Source organism: Phodopus roborovskii, unplaced genomic scaffold (genome assembly GCF_943737965.1).
Source record: "Phodopus roborovskii unplaced genomic scaffold, PHOROB, whole genome shotgun sequence".
NCBI lineage: Eukaryota > Metazoa > Chordata > Mammalia > Rodentia > Cricetidae > Phodopus > Phodopus roborovskii.
The window spans coordinates 18,485,378-18,509,929 of record NW_026126418.1 but is presented as its reverse complement, the minus strand read 5'-3'; the positions used below and the strand labels follow the sequence as shown (position 1 = coordinate 18,509,929).

At 37.5% G+C, this 24,552-nt stretch overlaps 2 protein-coding genes across 2 annotated transcripts; one reads left to right on the top strand and one right to left on the bottom strand.

Annotated features, from left to right (window-relative positions):
• Window positions 1–14,159: 14,159 nt before the first annotated feature.
• On the top strand, window positions 14,160–15,131 carry LOC127222003 (olfactory receptor 4P4). Its single transcript, XM_051183926.1, has one exon. The coding sequence runs from the start codon at window positions 14,160–14,162 to the stop codon at window positions 15,129–15,131; it is 972 nt and encodes a 323-aa protein (XP_051039883.1).
• An 8,089-nt stretch (window positions 15,132–23,220) lies between these two features.
• LOC127222002 (olfactory receptor 4P4) lies at window positions 23,221–24,126 on the bottom strand. Its single transcript, XM_051183925.1, has one exon. The coding sequence runs from the start codon at window positions 24,124–24,126 to the stop codon at window positions 23,221–23,223; it is 906 nt and encodes a 301-aa protein (XP_051039882.1).
• Window positions 24,127–24,552: the final 426 nt, after the last annotated feature.

Genomic DNA, 24,552 nt, shown 5'->3' with positions numbered 1-24,552 from the left:
ATATTTTTCTGGCCACGAGTCTTTTATCAGGTAAACAACAACACTGCTGAAATGAAAGTCATATTTGTTCCTGCTGTGGTTTACCAAAGATGGCAGCAGGTACTTTTACCGCCAGCACTGAAAGCTGTGCCCACCGCCTTGGTCTGCACTGCCATCCAGCAAGCATGCTGCTGGCTTGGAGATGTGGTCGCTGCCATTGCCATCTCTCATACACACCAATAAATTTTTAGCAGTGCTTGTTAAAAGCTGTGCGGTTTTTTTTTTTTTTTTTTTTTTTTGTTTTTTGTTTTTTGTTTTTTTTTTTTGCTGCTTATGCTGAGTCAGGAAACCTCTCTTAAAGGAGCCATGCAATCTGCTTGTCTCTCCCAAGTCAGAGTCCAACTGAGAAAAATGCTGTTACCAAGAAACCTTGCTTGTCTCTGTTCTTTTGTTTCTAAAATCCTTTTTTAAGCTTTTGTTAAATTTTAAATGTAAGTTCTTATTAGTCACATGGATGCCATTTGTAAGGAGTACAGGTTTTTCTGCCTGCCACCTGGTCTGGTCCTGCCTCCGCACCAGCACCAAATAACACACAGAGACTCTGTATTTGTTACAATGCTATTGGCCCAGTTACTTGTTTGTTATCTGCTAGCTCTATCTTCTATCTTAATTATTAACCCATTTCTGTTGATCTATGTATTTCTCTTACCGGGGAGCCGGCCAGCATTCTGCTTTCTCCAGACTCTCCATCTTGGCTCCTCCTTACTTCCTATTTCCTCCTTGTCTCCTAGTCCCTCCTATCCTCCTTTCCTATTGGCCAACAGTGCTTTATTCATTAACCAGTATGAGAAACATATACAGAATGACATCTCCCATCAGTCCCTGACTGTACTTGTCCCACTGGTTGGGCTAGGGATGTATGGTCTGGCCATGTCAGAATAAAACAGGGATTGAGCTGTAAAGTTGCCAAAGAACTTAAGTGTAGTGCACAGGTAGAGAATGATTATGTTTAACCATAAAATGACTCTTAATGCCACATTATAATACCCATAGATTGATGTCTTACTCAACACATATCAGAGAAGTTTCTACTTGATGTAGATGAGAACTGGACAATGTACAAAAAAGTTAAGAGTACTCAGTTCTGAATGGGATGTCTTCATCATACCCCTCCCCTCAAGTCTCAGGGATTTATGAAGAATAGCAAGTAGGAAGATTGTAAGAACCAGAGGTGAAGGATGACTTCAAGGAAGTATCTTCAAGATACAACAGGATTTGTGCATATATTAACTCACAGATACTATAGCAGCATACACAGGACCTGCAAATATTCAAAGTAGTCATGGTCTAAACAATGAGAGGGTGATGTAGACATGGAGTTCCAACCCTAAACAAGATGTGTTCTGCAGTTGACAACCGATGACAAAGAAAACATTAGTTTTCTTCAATGGAATCTCACTGGGTGTATTAACAACACTTCAGGACTTCAGGGCACAAAATTAACTCAATGGTGGGTTTTTTGTTTTTTTTTTTTTTTCATTAATTTTGCTTTGTTTTTTTTTTTTTTGGCATTTTTATCTTATTGGTCTTTCTTATTATAATTTTCATTTTTGCGTTTTTTGTTTGTTTGTCTTATTTATCATTTTGTTTGGGGGATAGAGGAGAGACAGAAAGTTATATAGAGAGAAGTTGGATTGAAGGATCTATGAATGTGGGTTGAGTATCCAAAAATCCAAGCAGAAAAAGACTGATGTGTACCTTTGTGGTAAATCCTCTAAATTATAATAAATTTAGTTTTTACCAATTACTAATACATAATATATGACATTAGATATCTCTGTCAGTAAATCAAATATTCTATAGAGAAGCCTAGTATAAAGAACAGAACAAAAGAAATATTTGAAGAAAGACACAAAAGAAGGAAACAAAGGAGAAGGATGAAAGGAAGGAAAAAGAAAAGAGAGCAACAGACAGAGAGAATGGAAGAAAGGAAGAAGGAGAGAAAGAAAGAAAGAAAGACAAAGAATGAAAGAATCATGCCCTTCTGTAATGTATGAAACATCTGGCCCTGTGAAAGCATGAATTGCCAAGTAGAAGAAAAATATAACTAAAAAAAAAAAAAAATACCCGAATATACCATTAAACTTCATTGTCTTATGTATGTGTCCTAGTATATTCTTAGTAGACAATTCTACAAAAGGAAAAGAAATATGAAGATATTGTTGAGTTGGTACCATTACCTAAAGCTATTTGTAGACACAATGCCATTTTTCAAAATTAGAACATTCACTTGTAAATATAATTTTATTAGTTCTCTCACAGTATCAAACAATGTAATTGATAATATTCAAATTCTGCATTAGTTGCTTTTCTGTTCCTGTTACAAAACACAATGATCAAAGTCATCTTAAGTATGAAAGATTTCATTTTAGCTTAAGATAAGAATACATGATGGCAAATCAGAAATTTGTCTTCCCCATTATTTGAAGACTTTTGCCTTCAAAAGTATTAGAGAGTTTCAACTGCATTAGTTTTCATATATCCCCTCAAATGCCTCTAGTTCTATCAGTCTTTCTCCACATTCCCTTCTCGACCACCCCTTCCATCCCTCTCTTACCTGCTCCTGATTTAATTCTCCCACTGGATCTACAGATTGCACCTCGGTTATCATTCACATAATGTCTAATATCTAAATATTATATTTATCTTTCTGAGTCTCTGTTACCTCATTCAGGATGATTTTTTTCTAGTTCCATCTATTTGCCTGAAAAAAAAATACACACACACACACATATACACACACATATATATACATATATATATATATGTGCATATATGATTTTTTCTAGTTCCATCTATTTGCCTGAAAAAAAAAACACACTCACATACACACACACACACGTGTGTGTGTGTGTATGTGTGTGATATATATGTGTGTGTGTATGTGTGTGTATGTGTGTGTGTATGTGTGTGCATATATATACACACATACATACACATTATATGTGTATGTGTATGCGTATGCATATGTGTATATGTATATGTATATGTGTATGTATATGTATATGTGTATGTAGGCTGTTATGTCCCACCTGGTCCTGCAGCACCATTTAAATCACTCAGAGCCTATTACTCACTAGCTCTTACAACCTAAATTAACCCATTTCTATTCATCTATATTTTGCCAAGAGGCTTCATGGCATTACCTGTTTCCAGTACATCTTGTTGCTCTGGCAGCTTGCTGGCACCTGCCCCTGACTGCACCCTTCTTCTCCCTATATCTCTGCCTGGATTTCCTGCTGGTTCGATCCTGCCTTGCTATAGGCCAAAGCAGTTTCTTTATTAACCAATGGTAATAAAATAGATGGACAGAGCACAGAAGGGTTTCTCACAGCAATACTCCATTGTATAAATGTACCCACATTTCTTTAATGTTGAGGGACATTTAAGTCACTTCCAGTTTCTGGCTGTTATGAATAGAGTAACAATGAATATAATCATGCAGTTGCAGGATGCAGAAAACACTCACTTTGGGTATCACCTCATAGACAATGCTGAAAATATAGATGAAAATGAGAAAATTAATGTAGAAGTCATCAAAACAGAAGGTGAATCTGTACAATCCTTGCCAACCTGTGTCTGTTTGGATCAGATTATCATGCCTATCTCCATGTCTGGCTGGTGACTCTGCCTTATTTCTTTTTAGAGGTTTGTCTGCCTGGAAGTCCCATCCATACTCTCCTGCTAGCTATTGGCCATTCAACTTTATATTACACCATTCACAGTGATACATCCTCACACAGTGTAAAGTATTCATAAACAACTGTAGATGCACATGATTAAAAGGCAACTTTAATTTCCATGATTCCTTTTCCCAATTTGGAAGTAGAAGAATATTTAGGATGCATTTCTGGAGTTGCAGAATAGAACATATCCCCGTCATCTGATATAAGCACCACCCATAATTAAGGAGTGTCAACTGCATATTTTTTCTTAGATTGTCATTTATTTAAGGCCCGCTCCATGAGATAGAATCCATCCTTGACCATGAGACTAAAGCAAAGTAGAAATTAAATGACTCCTCATGTCATTCTGTCATACTCATCAATCAGTACCTTGCTCAGATATCATTAGAAAAACTTCTTCCCACAAGAGATGAGCAAAAATACCAAGACCCACAGCCAAACTATGTTCACAGAGTGAATACCTTGGAATGCTGAATCTTAAATGATTCCTCCATCATCTGTACCGTCAGGGTTCATGAAACCTTGCTGAAAAGGATCCAGAAATTATATAAGAGCCAGAGGTGCTGAAGGTCACCAAGGAAACACAGCAGAAACAACATACCTATGAACTCACAGAGACTGTGTCATCATACCCAGGGCCTGCATGGGTCTGCATCATATCAGGTCCCAGCATTCAGAGGGAGAGAGGCCACAAGCTCTGATTCCTAACGCAGACGTTATCATCTATTGTTAATTACTCACTAAGGAAAATGTTTCCCCAGAGTTGTCATAATGGGGAAACAAACCACTCTTAAGGGTAAACCCTATTCCTAAAAGTAGATAGCCTGAACAAAACTGTTTGTATGTCTCTATATTTCTTATTATATGCTGTAGGAAGTAGCTGCTCTGATGATGCCTGGATAGGCATTCACCTGTGTGTATAGGAGAGTATCACTACGAATCACTTTATTGTTACTTTCTCAATTTTTATTGACCAGTAGTATTTGGTTTTACCCTAAGACTCTGGGATGTTTAGATTCTGGTTCTTGGTTAACCAAGCAGTTTTGGGTATGGTTTCCCTCTTGTTTAATGAACCTTAAGTCAAATCAGATATAGCCCCAGCAACTTTGTGCCACAATTGCCTTAGAATATTTTATGGGCAAGAGAACATTGTAGATCAAATTTTTTGGGGAGGGTTGGTATTTACATTTCTATTTTGGTAGCCTGCAAAGTACTTTTCTGTACCATAAACACTAGATCATAGGAAGGAGTAAATGTTCTACATATGAACCAGGTTGACCTAACTGTGTTCAATAAGTTTAGCAGATATTATCTTCAGCAATAGGGCCTTGCATTCCATTTGAGGAGAGCAACCTATTATGTTGGCAACAGCCTAAGTTGTTTCAGGATTTCCATGGAGCTCCTTTTCCTAGACAACCAATTGAATGTAACACAGTCCTGGTACTAGAAGTTTCCTTTAGTGTCAAAAGATAGTAAGGAGTGACTCTGTCTAATATCACCTTCATATATTTATATATTTTAGTACATTTTCACTGAATCAAGGTTTACATGTCATCTCTTAAATGTCCCTTAATTCTAGCTCTCATATTAGGCGCCATATGTAAGGAGTATGGTTTTACCACCCACCACTGGTCTGGTCCCACCACTACACCAACCCCAATTAACACACAGAGACTCTGTATTAGATATAATGCTGTTGGCCAGGTACTTGTTTCTTATTGGCTACCTCTGTATTAAGTATCAACCAATTTCTGTTAATCTACCCATTTATACTTGCTTTTATCTTACTGGGGAGTGGGGCAGGTGTCTCGTCTTCCCTGTCTCTCCATCTTGACACCCCCCCTTTTTTTTTTTTACTTTTTAAACTATTTTTTTTAATTTTATTTATTTATTTATTTATTTATTTATTTATTTATTTATTTTATATAACCAAGTCCATTTAAATGAAAACAAATATTTATAGACAATATTTGAGAATTTGGGCATCGTTTTTTCCAAACTACTTCCTGCTGGTAAGGGGTGCTGGCATGGGGGATTCTAAGAATATGCAGTAATCCTGTCTGTAGTCTGTAAGGTTGCTTTGTCCAGCTGTTTTGGTTGTAGGATCACCTGGTACTCTTTTTTACATGATCTGGCTTGATTAAACCACATTAGTCTGGAAGGAATCCACATCTTTTCATTTTCTGTGGAAACAAAAATAGAAATCCTTTTCCCCAGTAACTTTTCCTTGAACTTAAATTTTGGAGTCAAAGCATTTTTTAATTTAATTTATTATTTGACATGTAGATCCCAGTTCCCTCTCCTTCCCTCCCACCCTTCCTCCCTTCCTATTTCCCTCCCTCCTTTATTCTCTCCCTCCTTCCCTTCCTCCCTCCCTCCCTCCCTCCTTTTTACCCTCTCTGCCCTCTCACACGCACCCTAACTACCCTCCCCTCCCATCCCCCACCCCAATTCCATATGTAGAGGAATGCCATCCAGTTGGGGTCATGTAGATCTGACAGGTCATGTGAAGTAGGGACTAGGGCTTCTCTCCTGTCTCTAGGTTAAGGCAGTTATCCCTCCATGGGGGATGTGTTCGCAAGGTCCTTTTGTGCACCCAGCAGGGATATATCCTGGTTCCACTGTCTGAGGTCCCTTAGACTGTTAAGTCCTTCTGGCTGAGACCCATATTCAGGGGGCCTGAATCAGTCCCAAGCTGGCTTCCCAGCTATCAATCTGGGGACCGTTAGCTCCTCCTTGTTCAGGTAAGCTGTCTCTATATGTTTCTGCTACCTAGTCTTCTCCTCTCCATCTGCATCTGGGTTCTACTTCGACTAAGTGTTTCTGTATGGGTGTTTGCTCCTGTTTCCAAAAGGCATTAGTTGAAAGCTCCATGCATAAATTAGTTGTTGATCTCACTATCCTGGAAGAGCATTTATGGTAGTCTTTCCATGGAAGCTCAAATTATTAGTTGGTGGCAGTCTTGTAGTTTTCTAGACCTTTTTTGTGTTCCATTTTATCTTCAAACCAATATTGGCTCCCTCTTTTATGCTCTCTCTCTCTCTCTCTCTCTCTCTCTCTCTCTCTCTCTCTCGTATTATAGTCCTAACCCGGCTCAATCTTCCTGGTCATACATGTTTTCCTTTCCTCCCCCTTGTTTTCTCCTACTTCTCTCTCCAATTGGGGACTTGTCCCTTCCCAGTTCTGTGAGGGACTTTCTATGAATCTCTTAGAATACCTTGTATCCTAGTTCTCTGGTGGTGTGAATTATAGGCTGGTGATCCTTTGCTTTAGGTATAAAATCCATATATGAGTGAGTACATACTGTGTTCCTCTTTTTGTGACTGGGTTACCTCATTAAGGATGGTTTCTTCAAGTGCCATCCACTTGCCTGCGAATTTCAAGATACCATTATTTTTTTTCTGCAGAGTAGTATTCCATTGAGTATATGTGCCACATCTTCATTAACCATTCTTCAATTGAGGGGCATCTAGGTTGCTTCCAGGTTCTTGCTATTACAAATAGTGCTGCTATGAACATTGTTGAACAGATGTCTTTGGATATGGATCATTTCGGTATATGCCTAAGAGGGGGACTGCTGGGTCCTGTGGTAAACTAATTCCCATTTACCTGAGGAACCAACATTCTGATCTCCAAAATGGCTGTATGAGTTTGCACTCCCACCAGCAGTGGAGAAGTGTTCCCATTTCTCCACATCCTCTCCAACGTGAGTCATCATGTTGTTTCTAATTTTAGCCATTCTGTCAGGAGTAAGATGGTTGTTTTGATTTGCATTTCCCTGATAGCTAAGGATGTGAAGCACTTTCAGCATATTTGAATTCCTCTATTGAGAAGTATTTCTTCAGTTCTGTACCCTATTTTTTAATAGGGTTATTTGGTGTTTTGTTGACTAGTTTCTTGAGTTCTTTGTATATTTTGGAGATCAGCCCTTTTAAAATCTCACCACAATTCTTCACTGACCTTGAAAGGATAATAATCAACTTTATATGGAAAAACAAAAGTCCAAGGATAGCCAAAATAAGCCTATACAATAAACGAACTTCAGGAGGCATCACCATTCCTGACTTTAAGCTCTATTTCAGAGCTATAGTTCTGAAAACAGCCTGGTATTGGCATAAAAATAGACAGGTAGACCAATGGAATTGAATTGAAAATCCTGATATTAACGCACACACCTATGAACACCTGATTTTTGACAAAACAGCTAAAATTATACAATAGGGCAAAACCAGCATCTTCAACAAATTTTGTTGGCACAATTGGATGAGGATGTGTAGAAGACTGCAAATAGACCCATGTCTGTCGCCATGCATAAAACTCAAGTCCAAATGGATCTAAGACCTCAACATTAATCCAGCCACATTGAACCTCTTAGAAGAGAAAGTAGGAGGTACCCTTGAACAAATTGGTATAGGAGACTGCTTCCTGAACATAACTCCAGGAGCACAGACACTGAGAGCAACAATTAGTAAATGGGACCTCTTCAAATTTAGAAGGTTCTGTAAGGCAAAGGACACAGTGGACAAGACCAAAGGGCAGCCCACAGACTGGGAAAAGATTTTCACCAATCCTATATTCATCTTGACTCCTTACTCCCTACTTCCTCTCGACTCCTTGTCTCCTAGTCCCTCCCATCTTCTTTTCCTATTGGCCAACAGTGCTTCATTAATTTACCAGTACAAGAAACATATATACAGAATGACATCTCCCACCATCTCCTCTTTTCTGTCTAAAAAAAAGAAGGTTTTTAACCTTAACATAGCAAAATATATAACACAACAGTTATCAAATAAGAATCACAGTTAACAATATTTAGTCCATTAACATTTAGCAAGATTAAAAAACTAATCTATCATCTATCCTATATTTGTGAGTCTAAAGTCCTATATGTAACTTATCTTTAAGCCTAACTAAGGAAAACTATAACCATAACTATCTGTCTTCAACTCCTTCAAAGACCACAGAAGGATAGAATGTAAACTCTAGAAATGACAGAGACATCTTGCCTTGTCAGTTACCTGAAGTTTTTTTTTTTTTTCTTTTTGTAATCTTCCATCTTCAGCCCATAGGCCATAGTGTGTCTGGCAGACTCTTTAGCAAAGCAGGAAACTTTAAACTGTCTTCTTGTATTGGCAGTTTTTCTGTGTCCTGCAGACTGTCTGGCAAACTCTTCCATGAATCAGGAACTCTGTAGTTATTTCCATCTCGAATCAGCAGTCACTTTTCTGTGTGTCCTGCATGTCCAGTTTATACAGCATAAAGTCAAACAGTCCAGACAAGAGTAATATCTTGTCCAAATGGCTAATCTTGCCATATTGGAAGTAAATTCTATAACAAATTTCTTCAATGTCCATCTTCCTTTCTGACACAGGTGGTGTGCCAGGAGCATTTATGTTTCATTGTCAAGAAAAACCCTAAACCATTTTAAATGCCATATTCTGTAGGTTTGAAGAATGACTACCTATCTCAAATACATCTCTGCATATCTCTGCATATCACCTAGGTATAAGTTTTCACTATTATAGGTAACTATCTAAAATCTGTACTATATTATACATTGTTTCTAAATTAGCTATATAAACAATACCTAAATAAGAGGAGAAATATACATATCACAAAATTGACCTTAAATTGTATCAATAAATGAAAATCCATTCCAAAACAAAGTAATAACTAAATGAAAATCTATTCCAAAACATAGTAATCGTATCTATACCATAATCCCCTTTTTACCTTTAAAAAGATTGGTTGTGGTCATTAACCATTTATAACCAACCTCATTTAAATGAAACAAACATTTATATGGCATTAGCATAAAAAGATATGATTATCAATGGAATCAAATTGAAGATGCTGACATAAATTTACACACTAACAGACACATAATGTTTTAATAAAGATGCCAGAAATATACTCTGGAACAAAAGGCAGTATCTTCAAGAAATGGTGCTAATCAAATTGGTGTCTGCCTATAGAAAAATGCCAATTTATCCATGCTTATCACCCTGCACAAAACTCAAGTTCAAATGGATTAAAAGTCCTCAACATAAGTCTACATACACTAAACCTGATGTATGACAAAGCGGGGGGATATCTTTGAACTTATTGCCACAAGAAAAGACTTTCTGAACAGAGAAAACTGTTATTACATGCACTAAGATCAACATTTAAAGAATAGGGCCTCAAAAACCCAAATGCTTCTGTAAAAATATCTGATATTTATGGAGTGTTCATCCAAGCTAAATTATGAGTTCCAGGTTCACTGAGAGACCACCTCCCAAACAAGGTGGAGAGCAACTAAAGAAGACACAGGAAGTCAACTTTTGATCTCTATATTCATGCATCTACATTTGATATCCACAATGTGTCTTTACCCACATGAACATATGCACACACATACAGAGGGAGTTGGCAAGATGCAGTCATGCCAACTTTTCAAGGTTCCATTAAATAATATATGCTTGGTAGAATATCTGGCTACCTTAAAAATATTGTGGATAGATTTAGCACTTATGTTTTTCATAAATTTGCCACATAGAATCTCCAAGTCTATTATTACTTTTGAATGTCTAAGGATTTTAACTTTTCTTTACAAATCATCAGCTTACTCATAACTACAACCACGCCACAATGACTGGTGATTTTATTGTAGCTTTCTTGTATTCACTTCCCCCCTGGGACTAAAGCAAATGTGATATTGGAAGAGGGCTGTGAATATTTGCCAACACACATGATGATGACATCAGCTTCCTTACCACATTAATTATATTAACTAAAACAGGAAAGAGTCAAAGTTTATTTTGGAAACAAACCATAAGACTTTTCCTTCAAAAGAAGTAAGTCTTACCTTTAGGTTATACTCACTTGGAAGTGAAAACTTGTTAACAGATATTCATTACATTTATTGGCTGATTCAAAATTAATGGTAGTTGTGGATCATGCTTTATAAAATTTAAATCAAATGACTGGTAAGTTGAACCCTGAATTGGCTTCATATGTCAGTTCTCAATAGAAATTTTGTATGGAATGATATGAATCATGCTTTTATAATATATTTTAAAAATAAGTAATGACTATGATTTTTTACTGTTTATTTCAAACTTTATGAGCAATTTACATATAATTGGATAAAAGAAAAATTATTAAGTTATTTCTTTGACAATTTATATGCATAATTTTCTTATGCTAATTCTTGGATAATTTCATACATATTTTGATTACTTTTTCTTCCCACCTCCTCTTACTTTTCTCTCATCCCTGTCTAACCTGTTCCCAGATCAGTCTCTTTCCATGATTTAAGACTTTTGATTCATTTTGTAACCAGTTTAATTTAATCAGATAAAAACTGAACAAGTTTAGACATGATATGGCTTTAATTTCAAACTCCATTTCATCACACTTACAAGAAAAACACTCTGAAGGCTGTGTAATTTAAATTATCTCTTATGTGATGATTTCTAACTCTGTCGCTTGATGGCATTATTTAAGAAGTTGGAATCATCATTCTAGGACTGATGAAAGTAAGACAACCTTACCGTCTGGGAGAAAATAAATTTCATGTCATAATTTTAGGTTTAGAATAGGTAAGCATCAGTGCTAAGGAGGGAGACTGGAAAAGGCTCTCTTTGTAAACTTACTATCTGTTTACAGAAAGGCAACATAAATAAAGATGTGTTCAGACCTGATACCCGAAAATCTAGGTTTCAACATGCATTGACTTACATTTAAGCTGAATTACAAAATTACATGAAAGAATGTTGTGTATTTAAATTCAATGAATTATCAAACAGTATAAGCAGATGAAAGAGATAAACATCTGTATTTTTGTCTGAGTAGTGACAAAATGTTTTATATACATTTTTAATAAGTTTATAGATATTTGCAAAATTGTGTCATCATATTTACTCCCATTTTACCCCCATGTCAGTCTCTCCTTCCCTTTACCACTCCTGAAGAAACTCTCCTCAAATAATCTTCCTTCATTCATGCTTTTTTTGTGACTTGCTGAATTTACAAATTGGCACACACACACACACACACACACACACACACACACACACACAATTCTAAAGGATGAATAAAATGGGGTGCAAAATAAATTCAAATAATTCAAGGCCATTGGTATACTTTTTATTTATTATTTGTGTTTGTATAACAGCTCTTTTAACATGTTTGATGTCTCATTAAATTCAATTGTATTCAAGTACACAATATTTCTTTAACATTAACTCTGTGTATCCAAAATGTCCAGAACAGTAACCTCATATTTTTCATTTTAAAATAATTAAGTTCTTTGGATGTTTCCTTGTTTTCCTGTTTGTTTTCTATTATTGCCCTGATAAAATATGCTCTAGATAATACACTGTGTCTTAAATTCTGAATCAGTATGATGTTTGAGGAATGTCAAAGAGCCACAGTGGGACAGAACAAACAAAGGATTACCTACACAAAAGAGGAAAATTCCAAAAGTACTGTGATCCAGCTCATGCAGGGCATTAAGCAAGAAGTAGAGTTTAGTCCATCCATGTAGTCAGAAGTAGGTGAGTTTTAGAAGGGGTTAAAATAGAGCATTTCACTATTTTAAATCATTGGCAATAATGTGGAAGCCCAAAGTGCAACTGCTAATTTGAAATTGATATTTTTTTCTGACAACTAAGAGAGGTTTCTCCTCTTTGTCTAGTGTAACGTATTCCAGGAAGGTTGTCTTAGCACTTAAAATCAGCTCTGTAACAGTCTGAAGAGATGGGCACTTGTGTTTACCCTTTACACAAATTTAAATAGCAACTTGACTAAAAGGCGATGAACTGTAAACTTACTGGCACTGGTATTAAGTGCAACTAATATAAAATATTTTAAATATTCTCCTTTACATGACAATAGTGAATTCCTTTTGTTATCTAGCAGCCAGATCAAAAGTTTGCTTCTAGATTATTCCTTATTGAATTAATGACATTTAAAATTCTACAAGTCAAAGGTGTTTATGCACCCTAAAGTGTGACTGTATGGGTAGAACAGCTGCACAGTGTATGTGAAGCCTGGGTTCTATCTTTAGCATTATCAAAAGAAAATAATGCTAGCAAAAAATTAACACAGAAATACTCACAATTCTTGGTTAAATTATTTCGTGACAATGAAAATTAGCAAGTGTAGGTAAAATAACTGGGAGAAACTGAGAAATGCAGCTAAAACTGGTACTGCTGGAAACTGAGAGTTCTGTACACTTTTAGGGTAGTGTGATGGCCAAACTTTATTGTCAAGTTGACACACCTGGAAAAAAAAAATGAACCTGAGATGAAAAATCAACTTCATTTAATTGATGTGTAAGCATGTCTGTGTGGCACTTTCTTGACTGCTCATTGATACAGGGTGACCCAGATTAAGGTGGGCCATTCCCTAGGAAGTTGTATCTGTATAAGAAAGCTGGCTGTATGCAAGCCTGAAAACTAGCAGCTGAGCAGCATTATTTTATGGTCTCTACTTCAGTTCCTGCCTCCAGTTTCCAGCTGAGGCCTGCCTTATCATCAATGACTGTTTTCTGTAAGTCAAATACACCTTTCCTTACCAAACTAGTTTGGTCAGTGTCATATCATAACAACAAAAGCCAGACTATGACAGATAGTCAATTAGAAAAGTTGTGGGACTTGTATTTAATCATTAAAATGTAGCTGATTAAAGTGTGTGATTAATACATGGGTAGGTTGTTAAAGTACAAACAAAATGTGTTATTATTCGCCTCACTGGTAAAATGTAGGTACATAGTTGATTCTTTTTAAATATAGAATCATTTTTCATGAATTAATATTTTTTACTGTGAGTTGAAAAAATAGTCCTTTATGTGTACACATATACATTTCTAAACATTTAGCAGTTTACTAAAAGTAGTGAAACTACAAAAGGTCTTTCAATTACATAGAAAAGAAACCCTATACATACACAAGCCTAGCTTTCATATGTATTTGCAAATAAAATGTGTAACACAACATATATTACATGTGGCAATGATCAAATATTATACTTTATATAGTTACATGTATAGTAACAGTTATTTATTGCTATATCTGTGCTCAAAATTTTTATTTCTGTATCTGTGCTCAAAAAATAAAGAGTAAACTGGGCTCTGTTATAGATTTATCTATCCTACAGTTCTTTGGTGGCATCATATTCATTTTTGTTTAAAAAATGAATGATTTTTAAATAGATACACGCATATAATATACTTTACAACATTAATATTCATATCAAAAATGTAAGAGATTTAGCAGTAATTCATCTTTTCAAGTTGTTACAAAAACTGTTGGAAATCTTTCTCAAATAAACCTGAATGTTCAACCTCTGAACATTTTCAGTGTAGTCTATTCCCTGAAAGCAAACAATAAGCAGCATTGTGTTAAATGTTTTTATCTGATTTCAGATAGATACAGACACCTGTGGATCATGGACTATAGGACTAATATCACAGAATTTGTTCTCCTGGGGTTTTCTCAGACAAAAGAGATAGAAGTAATCTGCTTTGTATTATTTTTACTTTGTTACATTGCAATTTTATTTGGGAATGTACTTATTATGATTTCTGTCACATGCAGTCATCTCATCAATCAGCCTATGTACTTTTTTCTGAGTTACCTCTCACTTTCAGACCTGTGTTACACCTCTACTGTGACCCCCAAGCTGATCATCAACTTAGTAGTAACAAAAAAGTCAATTTCCTACAATGGCTGCATGACACAGCTCTTCACCATGCACTTCTTTGGAGGCATTGAGGTCTTTATCCTTACAGGAATGGCCTATGACCGCTATGTGGCTATTTGCAAGCCCCTACACTATGCTATCATCATGAGCAGGCAGAAGTGTAATGCCATGATTGCTGCTTCCTGTGCTGGGGGATTTATGCATTCCTTTGGTCAATTTCTCCTGGCAGTCTTCTTACCTTACTGTGGCCCCAATGAAATAGATCACTACTTCTGCGATGTATACCCTCTGCTCAAACTGGCCTGTACTGACACCAGAAAGATTGGTTTCTTGGTTATTGCTAACTCTGGTCTGATGGGCTTGGTGACTTTTGTGGTCTTGTTGATATCATATGCTGTGATCATATATACTGTCAGATCTTACTCTGCAGAGAATCGTCGCAAAGCACTTTCCACTTGCAGTTCCCACGTCACTGTGGTAGTCCTTTTCTTTGCTCCTCTACTGTTTATTTACATTCGGCCAGCAACTACATTGCCTGAAGACAAAGTATTTGCTCTCTTTTATACTATCATTGCCCCCATGCTGAACCCCCTGATTTACACACTCAGAAACAAGGAGATGAAAAATGCCATCAAGAGACTATGTTACCATATCACAGGGAATGAAGGAAAAAGGCTGAAGGACATCACTGCTTTCCACCACCACACAGTTTCTTGAAGGTGTTTCAAACTTAAAGCATCAAAAGGCAAATAACCTTTCAATGTGTCTCGAACCTAGTGATGTGTGTAATGCTGTCTGTAAGCAAATATTTGCTGTTCTAGATATTAACTATAACCCTGGTACCCTCATTTGCTGCTGTTGTTGATGATCCCATTGCCTGTTCTCCATTGCTTGCTTGGTTCCACAACAAATTATGCTGGAAAGGAGGTCATTCTTAGCAATGTGCTACTCAAGTGAGTACAGAGAACAAATATAATACATTATACTGTGTGACTGTATTCATTAAACTATATAATTATACCTTTCACCTTATTAAAAAAGTTTCTGTCTGTACTCATATCAGAGAATATTCTAAAATACCTAAGTTATTTCTCAAAAGTTTCATATTTTTAATTTTTTAATTAAGCATTATTATTATTATTATCATTGTTTTAGCATTTTACCATTTCTAAGAAAAATCAATATATTTTCTCCAAGCCAAAAATTATCTTTTACCTCAGTCCACAGCCTTCTCTGGCTTTTACAGATTTTCCATCATCCCCTCTTTGGTAGTGTGAGGCATAACTATGTTGTGTTACTTAAAGATGAATACTCCCGACTAATTCTTAGAGATTTTACATGCTCTGTGTTTCTGTTATAATCATTTTTCATTCTAAAAGGGAAGCTTCCCTAAAGAGGGTTGAAATAGATTTATTCCTTACTCAATACTGTAAAAAATCAAAGAAAGATTTAATGATAATTGAATGCCACCCTTGAATAAATAAAATAATAATAAATATATGAAAACAAAGGACTAAAAAAATTCAGAGGCCAATGTATACATAATTCATATTGGAGAGGAACTCAAAGGACTTAGAAAAACTGAATTAAGATGAAATGGATTGGAAAATAATTTTCAGTCTAATTCAAGCAACACAAAACATTGTACTGAATAGAGAGAGCAACGATGTCTGAAAGCTGTCAGGATGATGGAGGCTAAAAAGGAAAAAACATGGGCTAGCTCTCTGTACACAGAAAAAACATGTGGTAGTTGTCTAAAACCATTTAAAGGACCCCCACAAATTAAAATAAAGTGAAAGCATAATCCCGTCAACTATTTAATCTTGTTTTCTTATAGTTTTTCACTTTTATCCTGGAACCCCTGACCAGGGATTGAGCAGGAAGCATGTAAGAAAAATCAAAGCAGCCCCTTCAGAAATGGTTTGTACATTACTCAGAGTTTCAGTATGGCTACTAGTAAATATTGAATTGGCTAATTCTCTTTCAGGAAAAACTAATTATACACATGCTATGATTACAAAATACATATGATACCAATCTCTAATGTTTGCTTTTTGTCTTACTGGACAAGGAGAAACTCCTTATATATTACTAGTGGAATTTTTCTCAGCAAATAAATGCAAAGACCATGACACCTGGCCAAGGAAATACTTGTTGGAGTATGAAGGCAGTTTGCTGTCATAACTGCAATTATCCTCCTGTTTTCAAGGGATTTCAAGTATATTGAACTGGATTGGCAGCAGTTCAGCAAATCTCCCTTTAGCAACTTACTCATGCTAAACTTCTGAATCCTTTATAATGTGAAGTATTGATGGAATCAATTTCTTTAACATATTTATAATTATATGTTTTGGAAGGAATGATGTGTTAGTTTCTGGTTATATTGCCCACTCATGAACCTCTTGCCTCAGATTCCAAAGTTCTTGTCTTAAAGTACTAAACCATCAGCTGTAAATATTTTGATTTTTCTTTGCTTGTATTAACATATTGACTAAAATATTTGTCAGGTATATTTGGCTGATATTTTTATAGATAAATGGAATTGTAATAGTAATTGGGAAAAACACAGAAATTAAAAATATACACAAAATTTTAAAACACCCAGCCAACTAAGTTCATAATTCAACATTTTTGTGATTAAGATTTTAATTGCATGGTCTGGAGATATAGAGCAACATCTAAGAGCACATACTGCTTTGCAGAGGACCCGAGTTCAAGTCCTAGTACCCATTTCAGGAAGCTTTCAATTTCCTCTGACTCCAGCTCTAGAAAATCTGATGCCTCAGGCCTCTGAAGGCATAATCACTCCTGTGTACACACCCACATAAAGATACACACAAACAGAAGAATAAAAAAAATCCACAAAATAATTTAATCATTCTGAAAAATGAAACTGTGTTGTTTTGATTTAAAAATGATAATTACATGATTTTTTTGTATGTGTTTTTAGCATCTCTGATACAAAACACTTGTGGAAGTCATTGGTAAAACATTTGTGTTTGTTTCAGCATAGTCACACAAATCATACACACACTTCATTTCTTTAAAAAAAATATTTGAAAACTACCTGGTAGTGCACAATTAATCAAATCATTGCAAACAACCAGTTATTGATAGGTCATAGCTAACTTGCTCTGGACATAGTCAGTACCCACCCCCAGACTTTTGAGTTTGTGGTGGTCACAATCAACAAGGAGCATGTCCCACACTTCTCAAACCTGGTGATCAGGTACCATCATACTAAGTACAGCCCAAGGTCTCTAGTCCTGGGTACAGGAGAGAGGAGAGGCAACAGTTCTGTGCTATCTATTATGGGCAGTATTCAATGAATCTGTGACCCAATCAAGATCTGATAGTACATACAGGGTGGGGAGGTAGAAGAGAGGGCAAGGCAGAATGGTTTGTGGAGAGAGGCAGATCTACAGAGGTGAGGATAGTGAGGAATGGGTTGATGGTGAATGGCTTTCTGGCCACTTGATTCCAGGGAGATATCTGGGTCTTCGCTATGACCAAGGGTCATGTATTGATCCACTGGAGCAGCTGACATGGTCTGTGTTTATTTCTGTGTTTCCTATATTTACTAGGGGCCATATAGGGGCCTGTGGTCTGGACCATCACCTGGGACCACATTGGTGTCCAAGGGCTGTGCTCCCATGAGGGCCATGACATTCTGGATGGTCTGTGCTATAACGTGAGGCCATGATGACAGCATGACCCAGGCTGCTACTGAGAAGCATGTCTGGGTCTGTGGCCCTGACATTGCCAGAGTGTGGGTAGTATCTCGGGTCCATGCTGCCACCAGAACAAACTCAGACATCCAGAGTCCGGGCTTAAACCTGTAAATATGTTGGTGTCTGAGAACTGTGCTCCTGCTGGTGCCTGGCAGATTTAGGTGGCCAGGGCTATGGTCATGATATCCTCAGGACCAAGGCTGCTACCAAGGGACATGTTTGGATCCATAGCCATGCTGCATCCAGGATCTGTATTGATGTCCATGTTCCATGCTGCTACCAAAGGCCACATAGTTGCCTCTGTTTGGGCCACATCCTGTGTAACATACTATTACCAGGAACATCCTGAATTGAGTGGGCTATGCTGTCCCTGGGAGCCATAGTATAGTCCAGGCCAGGGCTGCTGCCATGTCTGCGTCTGTGGTCGTATAGAAGCCAGGTTTTGAGTTGATATCTGGGCTCCTGTTGTCACGAAAGGCCATACCAATGACCAGGGTATGCTAGGTCACCTTGGACCATGTCAGTGTCTGAGGACTGTGCAGCACTCTGGAGTGATTAGGGTGGCTGGTTCTGTTACTTAGAGCCATGGATATGTGAGGGCATGGGCTGCTAAGTAAGGCCATGTATGTGTCAGTGTCACTCTGAAGGCTAAGGTCTGGCGTGCTGTCCATGACCCTAGTTGCTACTGAGGGCTCTGAATATGCCTGGGTCTAGACATCCACCTGGGACCATGCTGATGCCAGGGTGCCATGCTGTTTCCAAGTCATGATGATCTGAGGGGTCTGTGCTGCTATCAGTGCTCTGGTGATATCTGGTCTGAACTAGAAACATGTCTGGGTCCATGGTCCTGCTGTAGGTGGAGTCTGTGATGTTCTCCTTGGCCCGTGTTAGCACAGGGTCATTGGAACAGTGTTGTATTTAGCTGGCCCTGCCCTTTGCTGCCCCTGGCATGGCTGATCCTGCTCCTTGCTGGATATTGTAGCAGGCAAGGTGGCCTTACTCCTCAGGGGAGAGTTCACCCCTTCACTCCAGAAAGATGGCCACAGCATCACCATAGGCAGGCACCTCACCTGAGAAGCACACTAGAGCTGAGACTGGTTGTGGATGTAGGTGAGCTGATCCTGGAAGCATGAGACCAACAGAACTGCCCCTGCCCATCCATGGCCATGAGGGAAGATGCCTCATTTTTCTTCCCCTTGCTACCTGTGGCAGGTGAGAGCTGGGCCTGGGTCAGGAGAGCAAACTAGCCCTTCCCTATACCAGCTACAGTACACAGGAGAACGGATCCTGCACCCCACTTAGGCAGCACTTTTTCTGTGCAAAACAGTAGAGCTGGCCTTGGTGACACTGAATGATGAGGATCCATTTTTGAGGGACCCAGAGCAGTAGAACTGACCCTGTGCTTTGATGTAGGCTGCATTGGATGAGCTAGTCAAAGCAGTGATGGAGAGAGCTCATCTGGCTAGTGATGATAAGAGAAAGCTAGCAAGCTCACCAACCCAGCTACTGCCCAGGCCCAGAAACAGAGCTATAAGTTGGGCCACCTGAACATTCACAGAATCTATGAACTGTTGGGCCATGCAAAAGTGACAAAGCTATAGATCCTAAACAGCAGGATCTCCATGACTCATGAACAACAGGATATGCAAGAGGAGCTCTAGTGAGAGCCCATTACTGTTATCATTTGTGAAGCTTTATCCAGAGGCATCCAATCAAACCAATGACTTATGGCAAAGAATAATTGCAAGTAAAGATGAACAGACAAGACAGACTAAAGGGTAAACTGTGTGACTCAACTGGCTACAGCTTTCATGACAAAACTCTTTTTTTTTTTTTTTCTTTTTCTTTCTTTGGAGTTTTTGTTTTGTTTGGTTTTTGGTTTATGTTTTAAATTTGGTTTTGTTTGGTAGGGGGGTTGCAAGGGCAAAGGGTGGATTGAGGGGGTCAGGGAGATGAGTGGAATCAGATTGGATGATGTGAAATCCACAAGGAATAAATAAATGTTAAAAAGGAAAGCACTATACCACCGAGGTACATCTGAAGTTGCTGAGCTTTAGCCTCACATGTGGGTATCTGCTAGTTCAAGCTTAGTTATTCATTCATACATTTGGTTGCTTGTATTTGTGTCAGAGTTTCTACCTCCTTATACAGTCTATACTCGTACTTCTACAGGCTCTATTGTGAAACATGTGATATAGCTCAAGCACTGAGGAGACAAAGGCATAACAAATCTGGGTCAGCCTGGGTTGAATAACAAGAAAAAACAATATGTTTGATACTTTAAGGATTTCTATGATTTTCTATGCTTTATTTCCCTTTACAAGCATTGCACTCTGTTTAATCCCCATAATAAAAAAATACAAAAACAAGTCCTCGCTCCATTAAAAAAAAAAACCAAGCCTTTATCTACCCTAGGGTCCATCATCTTCCTGCAGTCTCTTAGCTAATCCCTCCATTTTATCTAATTGGTTGGATTAGTTAAGTTGTTCTTGAAGAGATGTTCTTAGCCAGGTTCACTGATCCAACAGGTGCTTTGCAGAAGACTGTGAATCCTCTGGGACTGTATGCTTAACATCTGGAATAGAGGTGTCCAAAACAGTGAGACCTAAGGTTATCAGGCAGGACTTATAGTTACAGTATGCTTGAGCTGGCCAGATGACTCTGTGGGTAAAGCTTTTGATGTGCAAGCATGAAGACATGAGTTCTGATCAGTAGCTCAATAGCACTTGCCTATAATTGTAGCACTAGGAAGTCAGGCCAGAAGAATTCTGGGAATTTTCTGGATTAAGTCTAGGCAATTGGCACACCCAAGATTCAGTGAGAGATCTTGTCTCAAAAAAATAATGTGAAGAGTGACAGAAGATTCCCAAACTGATTTCTGTTCTCAGGCACGCCACTCATGCACATGCATGAACATGCATGCGTGCAAGAGCATGCACTCTCTCTCTCTCTCTCTCTCTCTCTCACAAATAATATATATAAATAAAAACTTTTATAAAATTTCAAACTGCAGCAACATACTTAATAGCTGTTCAATGCATGATTGACTCATTCACAGCCCCGCAGTTTCATAGTCACATATTATGTGTGTATGATAGTGTCCAAGTTTGTAGTGTGTGCACGTATGCACTCACACATATACACACATGTGCATGGAAGCCAGGGCCTAAAATCAAGGCCTTGTGTTTGAAAACAAATAACTTATCAACTGAGCCATCTCTCCAGCCAGAGTTATACTGTCTACAGGCAAAATACATCTCTCACACAATATCGATGTCATGTAGTTTGACTAAAGGGGCTGGAGAACTGGCTCAAGGGTTAAATATACTTCTTATTGAAAATGACCCATATTTTCTTCCCACCACTCACACAAAGCATAGAACAACCCCAAGTCCAGTTCCATGAGATCTGATGTTGTATTCACATGGTGCACATACATACATGCAGGCAAATACACATCCACAGAAAATAAAATTTAAACAATCTAAAGTTGGAGCTGTAATGGAAGCTGTCAATCTGTTTCACCATTGAGTGATGATAGAAGGTATCAAATGAAGTTTAAACAATTTTTAGGAAACAATCATTTAATAGCAAAAGACATTTGGTGGGAGGGCATACACACACATCAAGCAGAAAAGAATAAACTTAGCTGTGTAGTAGATATTACAGACCATTTCAGGGGCTGAAAAGGCTACAAAGAAAAAGCAGTGTCGCAGATTGGAGGCTTTTATTGGCTATCAATTTAAGTCTTCATTTAAAAAATTCTGCAGGGACTGGAGAGATGGCTCAATATGTACGAGCAGATGCTACATGAGAAAGGGAAACTAAGCTTAGATCCACAGGACATGTAAAAAAAAGCCAGGACCCCTAATCAGTACCTGCAACTCCAGGAGTGGGCCACAGAAGATGGAGAGAGACAGACTCCGAGGGACTTAATATTCAGTCAACCTAACTGAAAATCAATAAGTTCCATGTTCAGAAATAGTCCCCAAATCAAGGAAATATGGGACAATGGACTTTTAATTAAAATAAGACAATTCTAATTTATAGTCATCATAAATTGACAAAATACTCAATGCATGATAATATGTAAATGAGCCAGGTGGTAGCAATACTCAGGAGGAAGAAGCAGGAGGATCTCTGTGAGTTTAAGGTCAGCCTGGTCTATAGAGTGAATTGCAGGACAGGCTGCAAACAAACATAGAAAACCCTGTCTTGAAAAACAAAACAAACAAACAACACAAAACAAACAGAGAAAGAAAGAAAACAAATTAGTGGGAATTTGGAAAAAAAAAAAACTCTCTAAGGTGTTTAGTGGAGAAGAGTATCTAAGAAAAGCCAGCAAATGCATTTAATGACTGTCTATCAAAATTAGCTGAGTGTTGTCCTGCTGAGTTACAATCTGGTTTCTATTGCTTTGAAGAATCACCATAACCAAAGCAACTCTTAAAATGGAGAACATTTAGTAGATGTGGTGGCTTGAAGTTCAGAGGTTCAGTTCCTTATCATCTCTGGGGAAGCATGGTGGCATGCAGGCACATATGGTGCTGGCTACCTCTTTCAGGCAACAAGAAAACAACTGTGAAACCAGAAATAGGTTGAACAAAGAAGAACTCAAAGCCTACTCCCAGAATAGCACACTTCCTCCAAGAAGGCCATACCTCCTAATAGTGCCACTCCTTTTGGGGGGCATTTTCTTTCAAAAAACAAACAAACAAACAAAAAAAAAACCCAGAAAAACCGCAGGCCTCAAAGCCCATTAATTCTATAAAAATATTAAATATTTATTCTTCATAAAGCACAACATCATTTACTTGCTTTGGGTCATATGTTCAATGTAAGTAACCCTGTTGACCCCTGTTCAGTAGTCTGCAAAATTGATATTTTAAAAGTCTTTTATCCACTAATTTAAATGAATTTTGTTGTCCACACTAATTCTAATAAAGACAGTGAAATCTCTTGCATATGTTACATAGTATCTAACCACTTAATTTACATCTACAATTTTCTATTATAAAGCCACATACCTCATGAACATGTTCAAATTAGTTGTATACTTCCATTAAAATTAGAGACTAACACCAAACTTTTCTCATTGCACTTTTCATCTCTGCATTTCTCAATGTGTAAATTAAGGGGTTGAACATAGGAGCAATGATGGTGTAAAACAGTGCAAATATTTTATCTTCCGGGAACGTGGTAGGGGGTCTAAGATAGGAGAAGATTGCAGGCCCAAAGAATAAAACTATCACAGTGACATGGGACCCACATGTAGTCAGGGCTTTGCGTCTTCCTTCTGCTGAATGAGTCCTCAAAGTGAGTAAAATAACGACATAAGAAACAAATAAAACCACAAAGGTCACTAAAGTGACTATACCGGAATTGGCCAAAATAAGGACACCAGTGATGTAGGTGTCAGTACAAGCAACTTTGAGTAGAGGAAAAATATCACAGAAGTAGTGATCAATTTTATTGGGCCCACAAAAGGGTAAGCAAATTGCAATAGAAAACTGAGGAAATGAGTGGGCTGCTCCACCAGCCCAAGCTGCTAACATTAGGAGATGGCATTTTGTCCTGTTCATGATGACCATGTAGTGGAGAGGCCTGCAGATGGCCACATAGCGATCAAAGGCCATGACTGTTAAGATTAAGACTTCAATCATTCCAAAGAAGTGCATAGCAAAGACCTGCAGCATGCAGTTTTCATAGGAGATGGTTTTTCTCACTACTAGAAGGTCACCAATGAATTTGGGGGTCACACAGGAGGTAAAACATATATCCATAAAAGATAGGTGACTGAGGAAATAGTACATTGGCTGATGAAAAAGAGGGCTGCAACGGATCGAGATAAGGATCACAGAGTTTCCCAGCAAAAGAGCCAAGTAACAGACTAAGAAAAAAACAAAGCAAAATATCTGTATGTCATGGTCATAAGAAAGTCCAAGCAGAATGAATTCTGAGACATTCCTCTGGTTTTCCATGTATTTCAATGTTTCTATTTCATAGTTGATGAGCAGAAAAATTAAGTATCTACAAATGAAAGCAACAAAACCTCCATAAAATGAGGTAAGAAACAATTATGTAGTTAACAAAAGTGAACTGATGCACATATAATAATAATCTTAATCATTTCTGTTGTACAGTAAGAAATGTTTTAGTTATTATGTCTTTTATGTACAAGCCCACATTGTGATGATTATGCAATATAAATGCTGTATTCTTCCAATATTTTCAAACATGGAAACTAATTTCCAAAATTTTAAAAATTACTTTACTCACAAACAATAGATAATTGTTATCAAAATGTTTAACTTTTTTATTTGTTATCATTGGAAGAAATATAAACTATATATTTACACACAAAATATGTTTAAATAAAATTCATCAACACAACTATTTAACAGGTT

Bases quoted from the DNA above. Each gene is read 5' to 3' on its own strand.
- LOC127222003 (XM_051183926.1), top strand. From the start codon at position 14,160: ATGGACTATAGGACTAATATCACAGAATTTGTTCTCCTGGGGTTTTCT.
- LOC127222002 (XM_051183925.1), bottom strand. From the start codon at position 24,126: ATGGAAAACCAGAGGAATGTCTCAGAATTCATTCTGCTTGGACTTTCT.